This window comes from Triticum aestivum, chromosome 2B, assembly GCF_018294505.1.
Source record: "Triticum aestivum cultivar Chinese Spring chromosome 2B, IWGSC CS RefSeq v2.1, whole genome shotgun sequence".
Lineage (NCBI taxonomy): Eukaryota > Viridiplantae > Streptophyta > Magnoliopsida > Poales > Poaceae > Triticum > Triticum aestivum.
The window spans coordinates 45,474,426-45,491,463 of NC_057798.1; the positions used below are offsets into that span (position 1 = coordinate 45,474,426).

At 45.6% G+C, this 17,038-nt stretch overlaps 1 protein-coding gene across 1 annotated transcript; it reads left to right on the forward strand.

Annotated features, from left to right (window-relative positions):
- Positions 1-4,471: 4,471 nt before the first annotated feature.
- On the forward strand, positions 4,472-10,098 carry LOC123043365 (THO complex subunit 4D). Its single transcript, XM_044465781.1, has 7 exons — positions 4,472-4,666; positions 6,168-6,380; positions 7,176-7,310; positions 7,401-7,469; positions 8,274-8,464; positions 9,089-9,136; positions 9,585-10,098. Exons 2-7 carry the CDS (start codon positions 6,225-6,227, stop codon positions 9,823-9,825), a joined length of 840 nt encoding a protein of 279 aa, XP_044321716.1. The 5' UTR covers positions 4,472-4,666; positions 6,168-6,224; the 3' UTR covers positions 9,826-10,098.
- Positions 10,099-17,038: the final 6,940 nt, after the last annotated feature.

Below are 17,038 nucleotides of genomic sequence, written 5' to 3' on the forward strand. Positions count from 1 at the left end.
CATGGCAAGAACGCCGCAACGCTACCGGACCTGCCGGACATCCCTATGGCACAGGATCCGGACAACCCTATGGCACAGGATCCGGACGGCGACGACAACGACGACGGTACATTTACCAAAGTTGATAAGTACTTTGCCGAACATGGGTACGCTGACGAGTTCTGCGGGCCTCTTTCTCAAGAACCCAACCAAGACGACCGCGATCTAGCTGGTACGGCGGAGAAATCCAATTGCAACAGGCGTCGTCTGGCGTTCAGTTCTCAGGACACGCCTCCAGCTCCCGCCTTCACCGAGCCTCAGATAGCTGAGGTGCGAAATATTATCAGCCCCAACACGCTCAAGAAGGTGGTCTGTGAGCAGAACTCGGTCCCATTACAGGAGATCAAGAAGAAGGGACGGAAGCGAAAGACTAACAAGGGCGCCGGTGCGAGCCAGCCGGCACCGAGTTCGATCCGTGCTCAGGACGGGCCACCTTCACCTAAGGATATCTCGAGGAGGGTGCATGTGGCGGGTAGGGCGATGCTACCGCCAAATATGCTGAATGCTGCAACCGGTGCTATGCGGAGTCTGCACGACAGTGTTCTTTCTTTGGAGAAGCGGCGTCTCAGAGAGAATGATGTGGCATACCCGGTTTTCGTGGCCAAGGTGCCAGAGGGCAAGGGCTTTGTGGATGGCGACATCGGGGTACGATCGTCCTGCGGTTTGATGACATCTTTGCTATGTTTAACCTTCATCCGCTGCACTACACCTTCGTTCGGCTGTTTTCGCTGAGTATGGAGATGCGGATCATTAGAGACAAGACCCCGGACATCGTGATAGTCGACCCCTTCTACATGCGTGCCAAGCACTTGAGCAGCGCTGGGGACCGCCAAGTTGCGAGTTCACACCTCGAAGGCGTCATTCTGGCAAACCCAGATAAGGATAACTTCCTTGTGGCTTACTTTCCCGAGTAAGTCATCCCTTAACCGCCCCGTAACATATGATTTCTTAGATTTCGATCGTTCTTTTTTTTCTAACATTCCGTGTTCTGTGCAGTGACACACATTGCACACTCATCCTCTTAAGCCCGAAATATTCCATGGCCACGTATTTCGACCCGAACCGTAACTCCAAGATAGACTACACAAATGTCAAGAAAGTTCTTGATGATGTTCTCCCCGGCTACGCCAAATCTGGAGGCACCTTCACCAGGGCAGTTCGTAAGTACGGCAAGCACACCTTCTCACACAATACGAATTTCTGCTGCGTCAAGCAGCCGCCTGGCGGTCAGAAGGATGCCTACTACGCCCTCCATCACATGCGGGCGATCGTAAGGGACCATCATCAACTTCTGCTACCAGATAGTCTCAAAGATTGGGCCGCGAGGTTGTCGGCAACCCAGGACGCGGACCTCAGACAAGAATTCTTTCGCATCCAGTCGGAGTTTGCGGACATCATCCATCAAGATGTCCTTCATACCTCGGGGCAGTTCTACCTCAGATATCAACCGTCCAACAATGAGATAGATGGAACGCTACAAATGCAGGGTGACAACGACCGCGATTTCATGACCATCACGACAGACGACGGCTTCATCCACGCTCCTGTCCGATGAGTCGAGTCGAAAGTAGTGATGTGTAGTTCTGAAACATTGATTGGCTCATGTTGTAATTAAACTTTAATGAATTCGTATGTCTCTTTGGTTTGGACAGTCATTCAACTTAGATGTAATCGATGCTATTTATTAGTAGGATCATGAATCGTGCTATTAATGTCTTGCTTTTCTCTTCCGATCCTTTTGTTGCATACTTACATATTGCTTATGTATTGTCTGTTGTCTGTTGTTTGGCTTGTGCATAGAGATGTCGTCGTATGTCGTGTACAAGGGTAAGGTTCCCGGAGTCTACGACGACTGGGAGGAGTGTCGGAGACAGGTTCACCGTTTCAGCGGTAACAGTTACAAAGGGTACACCACTAGGGCGGAGGCCGAATCTAGATACGCCCGCTATCTAGCGGGAGAGAGGAGGGAGCGTTGGAGGAACCGGATGAAGACCAGTTTGATCGCGATGATGCTCATCGTGATGACCGCAGCTCTCTTTTATGTGATGGTAGTTTAGATGATCGATATCGACTTGTAATGTGAAGACAAACTCGATACTCGCGGTCTTGAGACTTGTAATGTTTTATCTTTGTTCGGTCTTTTGAATTCGGAGACTAATATGATGAATTGTATTCGGAGACTAATCTTCTATTGTATTCGATGAATCTGCTGTTGCTGTGTGCTGCTGTCTATATTCTGTCCAATAATATATTTTGTAACCTGTGCAAAAATCAGAAAAGCAAAAAAAACACACCAAATATTCATACTAATGGCGCATCAAGGCAGAGTGCGCCATTAGTATGCCAAAGGATACTAATGGCGCATTAAGACAGAGTGTGCCATTAGTATGACAAAGCACATGGTTACATATGGCCCCCGGGAGGCATACTAATGGCGCATGGTGTTACATACTAATGGCGCACTGCTTGATGCGCCATTAGTATATCAGATACTAATGGCGCACCAGTGGTGCGCCATTAGTAAAAAAATTTAGTGGCGTGCTACTAATGGCGCACCGCCATTAATAGGCAAAACCGATGCGCCATTAGTAGGCCTTTTGCTAGTAGTGCTAAGATCTTATGTTTTTGAAGTTTTGTCAAAGCTATCTCCTCCTTCGTACTAGAGCTTCAAGGGCTGCCATCAACCCAATCTTCTCTTTCATTACACGTATGAACCAACATACGGTATGCAACCTAGACCGAAAAGGTCCCAAATTTCTCCACTGTCCATGCCCAGCAGTCCTCCATGTTGGTCAATTGCAGTGTGATTTGGCGTTCTAGTTCCACATCAACAAGGAGCAAATGATCCTGCAACATCTCCATGTTCCATGCTCTAGATGCTTGGTCAGGTATTTCACATACCCTAGTTGGGTAATCCTCTTTTACTAGTGCGAAAGGCCTCATCATATTATCCCTTGGTAGTCAATTTTCATTCTAGATGAGAGTGGTTTCTCCCTTCCAATTCTCCTCATTAGTCCTTGTTTCAAGACCTTCCCTCTAGGATTGATCTCCAAATCTATGACGGTAGCGGCGCCAATTCTAGATTGAAGAAATTCGTATTGGAAAAATATGCAACCTTAAGGATCTGACCACTTAGAGAATTTGATCTCTTAAAGAATTATCTACCCTTGTTTTCCAATAATGGCAAGTTACACAACTCAATTTTCCTAAACCCCATTCCTCCCAAATACTTTGGTTGACACATGTCCTTACGTGAAATCCAAGTTTTTTTTTTTTACCTTTCTTGGCTCCCAACCAAAGCTCTCTCAACTCGGAGTTAATGTGTTCACATAAGCCCCCTAGGAAGTTTAAAGCACCCCATAGCTTATGTAGGCAAAGCTTGTGGTACTAATTTTGTAAGAAACCCCTTTCCAGGCACAAAAAAGTAATTGTTCAATCCACCCTTGTATTCTTTTCCACAATCGATTCTTAACATGCTGGAATACCCCATTCTTCGACCTTTCCACGTCCGTAGGCATATTGAGGTTTTTTTTCTTCTAAAAGTGCCTCTGGTTGAACCTCTAAAACTCGCTTCACTTCAGCCTTCAAGTCACTGGGACAACCCTTGTAAAGAATACAGAAGATTTCTCCAAATTTACACTTTGACTGAGGCATTGCAATAAAAGTTAAGAACTTCTCTAATTTCCTCTATGAATACCTCTTGAAGGAGGAAAAGAATCTAGTCCAGTACATCAAAAACTACCGAGAAAGAAACCAGGGTAACTAATCAACGGGTACCCTCTCGTGTTTCTCGTAGCGGGCAGAAGCATAAACAAGATTCTTTTTCGCCCTCCGCCACTGGACCTTTTTTTTAGTTTTAGTTTCTATTTAATTTTTTTCCCCCTATTTTTGTGTTTTTTTGGTTTTGATTTTTTACCGACTCCCTTTTTTGGGGAAAAATGGTCCAAAATTATTAATATGAGATTTAATTTCAAAGATCTCAATGCAAGAACACAATGCTAACACTAATTTGTGATTCAAACACGCTGTTTAAGAGAAGGTAATAAGTGTCGCATACAATGTGCCATTTGTCAAAGCCAGAGATGAGGTGCGTGCGTTTATAAGGGTGAATATATGCTCGTGTATGTGAGTGACTTTGATTGTACTATGTTCTGAAAAAACGCTACGAAAAGTGTGAGTGGCCTTTGCAAGAGGTACCTTTAGTTAGTCTTTTTAAGATGAGGTACCCTTAATAATTAGTCGCTCCGCTCCTAAATATAAGTTTCTTTTAAATATGTCGTTTTTATTAAAATCTCTAAAAAGACTTATGCTCCGTATTTAGTAACGGAGGGAGTAGTTTTTTGTAGACTCTTCGAAGAAACCATCCCCGGTAAATGGTTTGCACCGTGGCAGGAAGGGCCTGGTAGGCCAATGTTATTTGGGCCGTGAGCTGACCGTGGCTGGACTGGACCAAAGTAGTCCTCACGCGCTTGAGCCTGGAGCTGACGAGCGGAACAGAGAGACCAATTCCTCCCGACTCCCCAAGAGGCAGCCAGCGCCGCCAGGCAGCAGCGGCGACGGTTGACGGCGGCGGCGGCGCCGGCACAGCTGCGGCAGAAGCACCGGCGGGAAGGCAGCGGCAGCACAGGTGCGTCCAGGCCATACCCGTCCGCCCCACCTCTATTTTTCTCCGCCCTCCGCCACTGGACGAGGGTCTAGCTAGGGTTTTGATTCCAGCGGAACCCCAGCCCCCCTAGCTCGGCGCACCCGGTGCTCTTGTTGTTTTCTTCTTCGATCCGCTTTGGTCGGGCAGCGTCCGCTGGGATTGACAGTTCGAGCTTTGCTGGGTGGGGGAGTGGGGGGATTTAGGTTACAATTCGGACCTTGCTGGGCTGTGCAGTAGCTTGCCACTGAGCCGCAGCATCCGCTTATGCCCGTGGGTTAAATTATCGATGCAGATAGGAGGGGATAGATGTATGTCATGGCCTAGCCTATGATTTGATTGGGTTAGATGTAATGGATCTGGCGAAAAACAGCAGGGGTCAGAAGAGAAGATTTGGGGAGGAAGAGGAAAGAGAGGAGGATACATATACTAACTTATTTCTTCATTGATAATTCAGATTGGTTACAAATCCAGGCCTATAACCATGCCCACGCACACTGACGCTGACACTGGAACCTAGAGTCAGGGTTAGGATCTACAGTAAGACATTTGTGCACAACCTCCTGGTTCATGTCAGTTCAGACACACTGTTGGTGGGTTGAATTCGTTGTTGGTGGACACTGATAAATGGTGATTCCCAAATGGTGTGTCCTGAATGGGGAATTATCTGTCTCACAAGTTCTTTCCAAGCAGTGCTTATTCACAGTGTGATCCAACCCTGCCTACAGTAATCTGCAAGGGCTTTAGAAATCCTACCAGATTTAATGTTGTAGTAAGTTGTAAATAGTATACTCTCTCTGTAAACAAATGTAAGACGTCTTACATTTGTTTACAGAGGGAGTAGTACATTGGAATAGTATTAGTAAAGATACTAAGATGTATGAGTAATTCATTTGTGTGTTGTCTTGATAGTGCCAGGTTGACTATCATTTGTTTATGATTGGCACCAAACCCTGGAGATTTCTTTGGATTGGATCTTTCTACGCATTTATCACGATTAGTATAATCCTTTTGATGCAGGCAGTTCTTTTTTTATCAGTATTAAAAAATGCTCCTAGGCGTGCGCTCAAGTGTGCCTAGGTGCTAGTGGACAACAAAATGCCTAGCGCTTAATCGTGTAGGCGTGCACTTAGGCGAGATAAGCACTAGGTGGTGGCAAAATGCAAAATTAACGCCCAACGCTTTCTTTATTCTTGTTTTTGTAACTGCATTTGCTACTTGTTTGCCTTCTCTTATTTGCATTTTCTGCTTGTTGTCCTTTTTTTTATTTGCACTTGCTGCTTGTTAAGTGTTACTTTTGTTATTTGTGTATACATATGGATGCATTGTAATGGAGCAGACATGTTATCTGCATTTTTCCCCTTACAGTTGGCAGCATTATAAATTCATCTTCTGTTACAACTTACATGCTTGTTTAGTTTCTTATGGGTTTGGATTATAGAGCAATGTTCATTTCTAACTCTTGAAGCTATTATCTGTTTTGCAGATTGTCATTGTATTGTTCAAGACTTGTCTTATCTGCTGTAGACCGAAACAACTCAGGATGTCATTTTATGCAAGAAGAGGTGGAGATAGGGGTAGTGAGCGTTTTCAAGGAGGAGGAGGGCGAGGTGGATATGCCATGCGTGGGAGATCAGGGCTTCCTCCTCGAGGACCACTTGGGATTAACGCTCGACCATCTGCACGCATTATTGCTAAGGCAAGGCCAAATCTGTCACTTCATTTTTGTTCATGGTCAGATTCCTGAATAAAGTAGAAAACTGAATGAGGAGAATGGAGAGCATCCCTGGGATTTTTGTATGGAGGAGCATAGTAACAGTGTTGTTTACCACTAACGGGGCCTTTGTTGGCTAGAGCATCTCATTGATCATGTGGAGGGGCAGAAGTAACTTTGGTATTTTGATGAATATTTTATTGAGTAGAGCACTGCCAAGCTTTCATTTATGGGTGACAGAAGTAACTGTGATGAATACATCTAATGGAAACTTTGAAGGATACCATCTGTTCATCAAACACATGGAGGGGGAAATACATGAAAAAGAAAATTCATGCAGTCCTTGCAATTTTATGTGTCTGGTTAATGTGGCACTGAAGCAAGAGTCTCCGCTGATCTTGTTGCTATGTTTGAAACTTTACGGAGTTCCATGATTCGATGTGTATGATACATGAGACACTAACGGTTTTTGGAACTGCAATGTGCTGCTCCTCAGACAGTTCTGGACTGTACTCCAGTGGTGTGCTTCTGGACTGTCTCCTGAGGAAGAGCTTAAGCCATTTATATATTTGGCTTTCGATATATGTGATATTGTTGGAACTCTCTTCCCCTCGATCATTAGCTTTATGCAGTATTTCTTAGCTTGGCTGTTCTTCAGTAGCTTGTTGCTACATATTCTAAGTGGTTCCTAATAGCTATCATGATCATCTTAAAAGTTTGAGGTGGCATTCTTCTATGACAGACATGTTTCCTCACATGCTGGTCATTTGGCATTTTCAGTCTTTTAGCAGAACCAAAGACATGACCTGGAGACCAGATCTATTTAGTGATAGTATGGCGGCTAGTGGAATTGAAACTGGTACAAAATTGTACATTTCAAACTTGGACTATCGTGTTTCCAATGAGGATATAAAGGTTGGTGGAACAAGTAGACAGCCTGAATTTTCCATTCTAGATTGCTATATATTAACTATTACACTAACATATTTTTAATGTGCATTTCAGGAGCTGTTTTCAGAAGTTGGTCATTTGAAACGCTTTGCTGTTCACTTTGATGGTTATGGTCGCCAAAATGTTCGTAACTCTTTTGGCATTTCAGCTTTAAGTATTGAGCATATTTAGCATACCTTTTAAGAAATTTTTATGCATCATATGTTCTATATGAAAACTCAAAGTGACTTATTTTTTTACTTCACCTTGCATGAAAAGTTCATCATTTTTAACACTATATGGAGAGTAAAAATGATATGTATATGTTGATTTGCTTTCAGAGGATATTGAAACCTTTTCGCATTGTCCCTTCAGCAGTTTCTGTTTTCTCTAGATGAATATGTATATTCACAACTTAATTATATGTTAGCGATGACAACTTGTTAGAAAATCTATTATCTTGCATTTGGTATCATTTGGATAGGGTAAGGGCAAGTCAAACAAGTGGGTAATGTTGGGGTGAACCAAATTAATTTGGGTAGAGCTGGATTTAAGTGTTGGCGAGGTAAATGCCCCGCTGGGATTAGTTCTTGTTTGCATATCCTTATTCTTAATTTTTTAGTTAAAAGCCTACTTTGTTAGCTGTTGTTACTGGACATCGATTGTATTGGTGTGCGTCTCTTAGCGAGGGTGACTTAAGTACCAGTGGTTTGTGAAGCATCTAGCTTACCGGTAGAAGAGGAAATATAGGTATAGTATTTAGCTAGTTTCTTCTCATATTTTTACCTTGGGTGCAAAAAATGGTTGAATGCATGCCTATATATTATCTTTTTAGCCAGTGAAGCCAATAAGTTTATACTTTTAGATTAAGTTTACTTGAATACTCATTTGTATTTATTATTTATCTAGAACTTTTTGTTCTCACTATTTTATTTTTATTTTTTAAAGGGCACAGCAGAAGTGGTGTTTACAAGGAGGAGTGATGCAATTGCTGCATTGAAACGTTATAATAATGTTCTGCTTGATGGAAAATCTATGAAGATTGAGGTTATTGGAAGTGACCTGGGTTTGTCTATGACACCTCGTATAAATGTTGCCGGGGCATCCAATGGTAGAGCTACAAGAACGGTTGTTATGACGTGAGTGAAAATTTCAAATTTGCCTACTTCACCATTCATGTTTTTTTTTTCAATGTTCTACATCTGCCACCAGAAGTGTGTTCAATGGACGTGTTGGATATTTGACGAGTTCAGTGATATTCTTTTGTTGCCTGAACTTTTGCTGGTTTTCTCTTCTAATACGTAACCTAAAACATCAGCTGGATCACCGCTCGGCCTCAGCCTATGCCAATGCATTGTTTCTTTGTCCAATGTTTTCAACACTAATTGCTTGCCCACAATGGAAACCCCCCTCTCTTTTTTTTTGTTTGTCAACCAACTTCATGCTAATCTGCCATCTTCTATTTGTCTGATCAGCAACTTCTGCATTTTAGTCATGTTAGTTGTCAAATTTACTGAAGTTCGATTACCGCAAGTGCAAATCACTTGCCAGTAAGTAGATCCAAGTTGTAAGAGCCTGTTTGGAATATGAGATTTTTTATTGAATCCTGTCTGACTTGGAACTGTTTCCTGTAGAACTCCTGCATTCCAAACGGAAGCTAACTGTGTATTTGCATTTTTATTTAGTTAACAGTATTTTTCGTGTGTGTATGTGATCATGTATCCATACTATTTTGCTGTATCTAAACAAGTGTTACATTTCAGGCCTGAAACGGGTCGGCGTGGTGGTGGTTCCAGCACTAGGCCTTTGAGGTAAAGCTTCTAATGATTTTGACTTTTAATGTGGCAATTCAGTCTGTTACTAGCAATTATTTGGCTCATGTAGTTTATCCTTGTGTCGTTGTTTGTATTGTTAACTGATTATTAGCAGCAATACTAGGATCTATAAATAAATTTCTTATGACACATTCTGCTCTCAACTTGCGTGATCAACTGTGATTAGTGAGCATTTTCTTTCTTTCAAGGAAAAACATGACACAAAAGGTTCAGATGTGAGCGATAAGTTGTAACACATGCATGCTACTAAATTTCTAGCATGAAGCAGCCATGTTGTCCGTGCGACAGTTCAAATTGCTATTTCAGATGTATATATCTATTTTAGTCATGTTGTTTCTTTGAATTGATGCCCTCAAAACAGACAGGAATTGTTGTGTTTGGTTTTATCTTTATTTCTTTGCTCACTCTCAATCTGCCGTTTCAGTAATCCCACCACCAGATTGAATCGTGGTGCTTTCCAAGCTGGACGTGGTGGTTTCCAAGCTGGACGAGGCGGAGGCAGGGGCTATGCTCCATCACAGGCCCAGTTCCAGGGCCGAGGCAGGGGCCGCGGTCAGTTCCGGGGCCAGGGCCGTGGTCGGGGCAGGAAGGGGCCAGAGAAAAGCGCAGATGACCTGGACAAAGACCTGGAATCCTATCATGCGGAGGCAATGAAGACCGACTGATTGCGGCGAGGTTGGTGGCTGTGCTATCTGTCCAGGGATGCAAGATTTATCTCATGATCGATGGGATGTATCGGACTGGGAGCAGATGATCACCATGCATCCGTCTGCTCCGGTTTCCAAAACCAACTCAGCCTCTTCTTAATTTGCAAGCTCTTAGATGTTGTTGCCCCTAGAGATTGTGTGTAAAGTAGAAGAAACAAACGAGCTAGAGATTGTATTCTGCGCCTTGCAACCGATTGCCGGCTTTTGCAAATTTGGCTAGTTTGTGGTCTAGATGTCGTCTTTGACGTTCCTTTGCGGCGCAGTTGTTCTCTATTTCGCTGTGGCTGCAAATTAGTCAGCCTGACGCCGGTTCTTATTCCGATCAGTCTTAAGCTGTTCTGCCATGTCGGTAAGCACCTCTGTACCAAAATGCAAGGTTTTTTTAGGTTTTGCATATGGCTTAAAAAATGTCTTACATTTTATTATGGAGGGAAAGTACAAATGAGTAAAGGTTGTGGTTGAGCTGTTAAAGTGAAATAAAACATTAGGCAACGCCGGCAGCTACATTTTCTGATTTTGGTGGTGAGTGAAACATAGAATTATCCTTCCTGTAGAAAAAGGGATGCCAATAAACATTTATTTTTCAGGAGAACATTTTGTTGTTGTTGAGAAAATCCTTTTTTAGGAGTTTTCGAGAAAAGCCTAATAATAATAAAAAACAGTAACATGCAGTGAGCCAGAGCAAATGGGCCAGCCCATTTGCGAGACCCACCGCATCGCTCGACAAAACGTGGCCTGTTTCCCCCCTAGAAAACATAACAAAAAACGTGGCATGTTTCTTTCTTTCTTTTGAGAGAACGTGGCCTGTTTTTGGTGGAGCGCGCCCATTCTCGCCCCCACACCACCACCGGCAACTTCTCCAGAGGTAAAACCCTAGATCGATCTGGTTCTGTTCTGCGCCCTCTCATCTCCCGCAAATCCTCGACCGATTGATCAATTTCTTCTCTTCAATTCGAAGCAGGTGCGTGCGCGCAGGAGATGAGATGGAGATGGGGATGGAGATGGGGACAGAGCGGCTGGAAGCCCTAGCAAAGGAGTATCCGGGGTACAACACGGAGCTACTGGCGCACCACCTCGACAACGAGAACCTCACTGTCAAGTACATCCCGGAGGACATCAAGGTGCTCTTCGAGACGCCCTCCGGCTTCGTCGTCTTCGCCATAGACTGCACTTGGTGTCATCACGTGCACACGGAAAATGTACTGCGTTAATCACGTACAAAGAAAAGGTACTCCAATAATTAGTTTCTGCTACGCTTGCTTGCATCCAAAACTATTTGTAAGACCCGCCACGCTCCCTGAACATAACGTATGTTCTGCTTCAAGTCTACAGAGTCAGGCCCCGTTTAATTGCCGCTTTACCCCGGCATCGAACAAAACTCTCTTTTTTAGAATCACCTTTTTTGGTTGCTAGTATTAAACCCAGATTTTCGGATTCTCCATGTTGGAAATCCATCATGAAAGTTAAGGAGTACCATTTTGTTGCGAGGGCTACTGTTATTTGTTACTAAGCAGGGGGTTATTACTATGCTTTGGCATGATCCTTGGTATGACAATACCCCTTTGAAAAAACTTTTCCCTGGATTGTTTGACATTTGTCAAAGTCAGGATTGTACTATTGCTAATTTCATCGCGGCTGATTATTTGGTGCTTTTCAGGGGCCATTTAGTTGGTGCTTCATAAGATCATTGGAATAACATCTAATTGTCTAGCAAACTTGATGGTATTGTTTGGCCCCTTTCTAAAAACCGAGCCTTCACCACTAAATCTATCCATATCGGTGGTTGGAGAAAGATCTTGCTGGTCCCAATAACAAATTGATTTGGGAAGCTCCTGTTCACCTGAAAATTATATCTTTATGTGGCAACTTATCCAAAATTATACTCCCTTCGTTTCAAAATTCTCCCTCCATATATCAAAATAGAAGACGTTTTATGTAGGCTAAACTAGCCTACAAAAACGTCTTATATTTTGGTACAAAGGTAGTATGTGGCAACGAAGGGAATACTTGACTAGAAACAATATGAGGAAACATCAGTGGCCGGGTAATCCTAGTTTTTCTTTTTGTGACAATGTTGACAATACTGGTTGCCAAATGTGTCAAACTCTTATGATCTGTATACATTGTAAAGGGCGTATGATGAAGGTATGCTTTCCATTTCTACACATCCATCATCAAGGTTTAGGCATTCTTTCTCATATGTGGAAAATGCTTGAGCTCGTGGACCGAGAGCTTTGCTCAAATAGGTTCTGGCGCTCTGTGGGGAGGGCTTTTCTATAGGGACGCGGTGGGTGGGGGGCACACATGTGGTTTTCCCCCTTCTCTCAATTCTCCTCTTCTTCCTGGTGGGGTTCATACGCATGTGACCGTTCTTTGTCGTGGAAGTTCCAAAAATTTAGAAGTTCAAATGTTTTGGCACTTTGAAATTTTTGGAAGTTTGAATTCTGAATGTTGAGTTTTCAAAAATGGGCGATACATATATTGATTTGAGTATATTGTAACAAATCTTAGGATTTTGAGCCGTATGTGGAACAATACTGATTGTGCTACCTTTAAGAACAACACTTATAAACACTTAGCGGCTCCGTGGTCTCCACATAGGCAAACATCTGACAATGGTTGGGCAAGGCAGCTTTTATCGTGAGGACTCTTGTTCCTGGAGTCGTCTCATTGATCTCCACCATGCCGCTATCGTTGTTGGGCTTGTGTTTATACACGACATTACGTGTCCCTCCGCAACCATCAGACAATTCCTCTGTGAGGAGGTACTCCCTGTGAGCAAAGTGTGGCCTTGTGAGTCGCCAGGTCATCGACGATGAGATGTCCCTTCTCACGGTGTACCAACGGCTCCATGTGTGTTCTCTCATTGTCGCTGCACCCTCTAGAACCCAAACCTGCAGATGTCACTCAAATTGATTTAAAGATGCAATAGTTTCATGTGACCAAACTTGATCAATCGGCTATAGTGCAGAAATTAAGAGCAGTGTCATTTGTTATATCTGTTGGAAAAACAATTACACAAGTGAATAAGTGTAACGATTTTGCTAATTCAATTCAAGTCGATTGAATTTTTTCTCAAGTCTTGATCAATATAGAGAAGTGTGACTTTAGGTTGGTATTATAAATATTGCTTCCACTGTCCCAAATTATAAGATGTTTTGGGGGACACTAAAATAGCCTAAAAGACGTCTTATAATTTGGGATGGAGCTAGTAAATAGTAATACAACCTACACACCCTTTTAAAGAAAAATGTAACTACTAGATGGAAAATTGCGCCGCTTCTTGCTGAACTAAAATCATGGTTTTAAATAGCCCGCTATAGCTTCGTTATGACCCACTATAGCGTTTACAAGAGGTCTTGCACTAAGGAACTTTGATTCAAACACATGAACAAACATTTTAAATAGCACGCCGAACAAACACTACAAGAGGTCTAAATTTCACTGTTTTTGAACAAACTGAGACTTAATTAAACATAGGTGTGGACCTAGAGGTAGACGGATCCTATGTGTAAAATCCTCTAAACACGTACATACCTCACACTGATGGGGAAACGCGTAAAACACCACCCCCAACCTCCCCCGCACCTCCGTCAGGTTCCAGCTTCCAGACGACACATCAGGTAGCGACTTGATGAAAGAGAGACGCTCATGGTCGAGGTCCAGTGCCATGAGCTTCCTTCCGCGCTTCGCAGCCCAATACATGGTGCCGTTGACGCCGACAATGCCGGCGCTGTATTGGCATCTCGGGACAGAGCCCGTTGCAACGTTTCTCCATGACGACTCCCCCAGCGTGAACACCTTCACCTGATGGGAGTTTCCCTTCCTATCGTAGGCCGCCACATGCACGATCTTGTGCCGCCCAGTCATCGGGTGGTACCCGAAGCCATACGCCTCGTGCCACCCCACGATGTAGCTCATCCCAGCTGTGGTGGGCGGCAACGGCGGGAAAGACAGCTTTTCGCCGGTGACCGGGTTAATCACAGTGATGGCGCCGCCGACCTTCCGGTTGTCGCAGAGGCATATCAGGCCGTTGCAGGTGCCGACGACGACGTTCCTGCGTTCGTGGGGGAGATCCGTAGGGATGCCATTCTACAGCACTCTATGGCTCCCTGTCGATAGATCGTCCACGACGTGCGCGGAGCCCGCGTCCGTCACTACGAGAGGCTTGACGCGGCTCTGCATCTCCACCGTGTGCGTGTCTATGACGTCACGCCATTGCCGGCAGACCAGGCGGGCCAGCCGCCGGGAGCTCGGAGGGAGCCGCAGCAGGATGCCCGCCAAGACGTCCGCGGATGTCGTCATTGTCACCCTTGATCGCCGATCGATGCGAGTTCGAATTGGCTGTTATGATTCCGATCGATCAGCCGTTATATCCGAAGTGCTAGGGTTTTTCTTTTCTATTGGTAGCATCCGAGTGCCATAGTTGCCAAGCGCAGACCTAAGGCGCCCGGCCAGGGTCCGTCAATCGTGTCCTCGGTTTCCATGTTTTGGACGGCAAAAACTAACGTGCTAACAGCTCCATGTCCTACGTACGTGATTCCTCATGCAGCCGCCTCCTCATAAGAGCATCTCCAACAGTGGTGGTAAATATCGCGCGCGCGGGGAAACCTGTGTTTTAGCGCGCGAGGAGCGGTTTCACGCACTCCAGCGGGCGCGAGAGATTCCGGCGCGCGGCAAAAAATCATGCGCGCGTGAAAATGTTGCTCGGCGAGTGGCAGTTTTGGCGCACTCTATAAAACCCGCGCGCCCGAACAGGCCAACCACACACTCGAGCGCCCCACCGCCTCCTTCTTCCCCCCGCCGCCCCCTTCTTCATCGCATCTGGCGCACTGCCGCCGCCACACCCTTCTCCCGATGCCTTCTCCCCCACCGTCACATGGCCGGAGCAGCTCCGGCTACCGCGGCGTTCGCGTCCGCCCTTCCGGCATCTTCTACGCGGAGATCCGCTCCAGTGACGTGCATCTCGGTATTGAGACGTTCGAGACCGCGCACGAGGCCGCCCGCGCGTACGACGCGGCGGCGTGGCGCCTCTCGAGGCCGCCCTCGCAGATGAACTTCGACGACGCGTGGACGTGTCAGCAGGCGCAGGACCTCGCGCCTCCGCCGTGTCTAGTAACCGACAAGGACCGTCAGGAACACCGTAGGTTGCACCACATGAGGCAACTGCAGTTGCGCGTACGTGACAACCAGATAAACATACATGACAACTATGATTAACCATACATGAGAACTATGGTTGGACCACACGTGACAACTAGGTAAACACACATGACAATTATGCTTTTGACCACATGTGGCAAGTAGTTAATCATACACAACAATTATAGTTTGATTACACGCGACAACTGCCATAAATTAGACATGGCAACTATAGTTAACCAAAACAGATAGAGTTGTCATGCTTTTACAACCACATTTGCCATCCCGGATAACTAAAGTTGCCATCCCCCAGGGTAACTAAAGCGTCATCCCGCGGGTAACTAACGTAGTTGTGCCATCACCATTGATGAATAACATTGCAAATGATGAACTGCCACCGGTGCAGTTTGTAGCAAATCGCCGTACATACAACTATGGCTCTATCTTGCTGATGGCATCTACCCAAAGTGGCAAACATTTGTGAAGCCATTGAAAAAACCGGAAGGCAAGAAAAATCTTGATTTCCACAATGCTCAGGCAGTGGCTAGAAAAGATGTGGAGAGAGCTTTTGGGATTTTAGAAGCCCAATTTGCTATTGTTAGAGGACCGGCTAGATTTTGGGATCAAAATATGATTTGGTACATCATGCACGCTTGTGTGATCATGCACAATATGATCATCGAGAATGAGCGTGGCCAAGATGTAGACTACTCTCACTATGAGCTCTTGGGGCATCCCGTGCGAGTGCGACGGAGGGCTGCCAGGGTGGCCCATTTTGTTGCCTCCTATAATGTCATTTGACGTGCCGAAACGCATGATAATCTTTAGAAGGATCTCATATCAAGGAGTGGTGGGCATGGAATGGCCGACAAAGAGCATCATGATTTGTGTGTTTGATGTCGTATTGTTGAACTATTTATTGTATTGAAAGATAAACTATTGGTTTGAGTTGTAATAACAAAATTGAACTATTTATTGTTGATTTATTTTGTTTGTGTTTGATCTTCTTAGTTGTGTTTAGAGTGCATATGTTGTTTGTGCGAGAGAGCGCGCGCGCAGTATTTCTGCAGCGCTTGCTGGAGCTACTCACGCGCGCTAAAGTTTACAGCGGCCGCTAGAGCCAGCGCTCCGAGCCACGCAAAAACAGGCGATCGACGCGCTGCAAACACTTTTTTAACGCGCCTCGTGTTGGGCGGCTGTTGAAGATGCTATAAGGCCACGGCAGATGAGGCAAATCGCAGGCAGCGCGCCGGGAGGCAGCAAACCTAGTCGGAGCCGCTCATGGGCAAGAGGTGTTTTTTTGTGTGACTGGTGTTGTTGCCTTTGGCTCCAGTGTAGTCAGTACTTAATAAACATAGCACACACACGAGAATTGACATAATGCCATGGTATGCCGAGTAAATTTCCTCCATTGTAAGAACAACTGAAAATCTGAACTAAGATAAATATCTGAGGAAAATTGAAAGCCGAAGACAACATTATTCGACCGATAAGCCCAGCCATAGGAGAGCACATGCGAAAATAAAGGAAAAATCTTCCGTGCACAGAGTTCCTTCCGTGGTCGCTGATCTATCTTCATCAGTTCATCACACAGCATCACTATCACCATCTCACCATCCCTCTCCTCTCTCCCGTGTCGCTCCCCGCGGACGGCTCGGGAGAAACCCTAGGCGCCGCCGCCCAACACTCCCACCCCACCCCTCCCCTCCCTCGCCGCCACCGGAGGGCGTCGCCGGGCAAAGCCCGCACGGCGGCGGCGGCGGCGGGGCCTAGTTCTCCCTCTCGCGAGGCGCTCGAGCGGCGCGGGGCTGCTCAGCCGAGCGGAGGCGTCGTCGGGCTAGCAGCGACAAGGGACGGCGTCGTCGGGCTAGCGGCGGCAAGGGGCTGCGTCGTCGGGCTAGCGGAGTCAAGGGGCGGCGGCGTCGCGCATGGCCGCGACGGAGACTTGAGGGGGCGGTGCACGCAGATCTGGCGCGTGGTGACCAGCGGCCGGGCGGATCTAGTGCTGGCAAGGGAGTTGCAGTTCGCG

Coding starts and splice junctions, on each gene's coding strand:
- LOC123043365 (XM_044465781.1), top strand. CDS start 6,225: ATGTCATTTTATGCAAGAAGAGGTGGAGATAGGGGTAGTGAGCGTTTT. Junction 7,470..8,273: donor ATGGTTATGGTCGCCAAAAT/GTTCGTAACTCT, acceptor TATTTTTTAAAG/GGCACAGCAGAAGTGGTGTT. Junction 8,465..9,088: donor ACAAGAACGGTTGTTATGAC/GTGAGTGAAAAT, acceptor GTTACATTTCAG/GCCTGAAACGGGTCGGCGTG.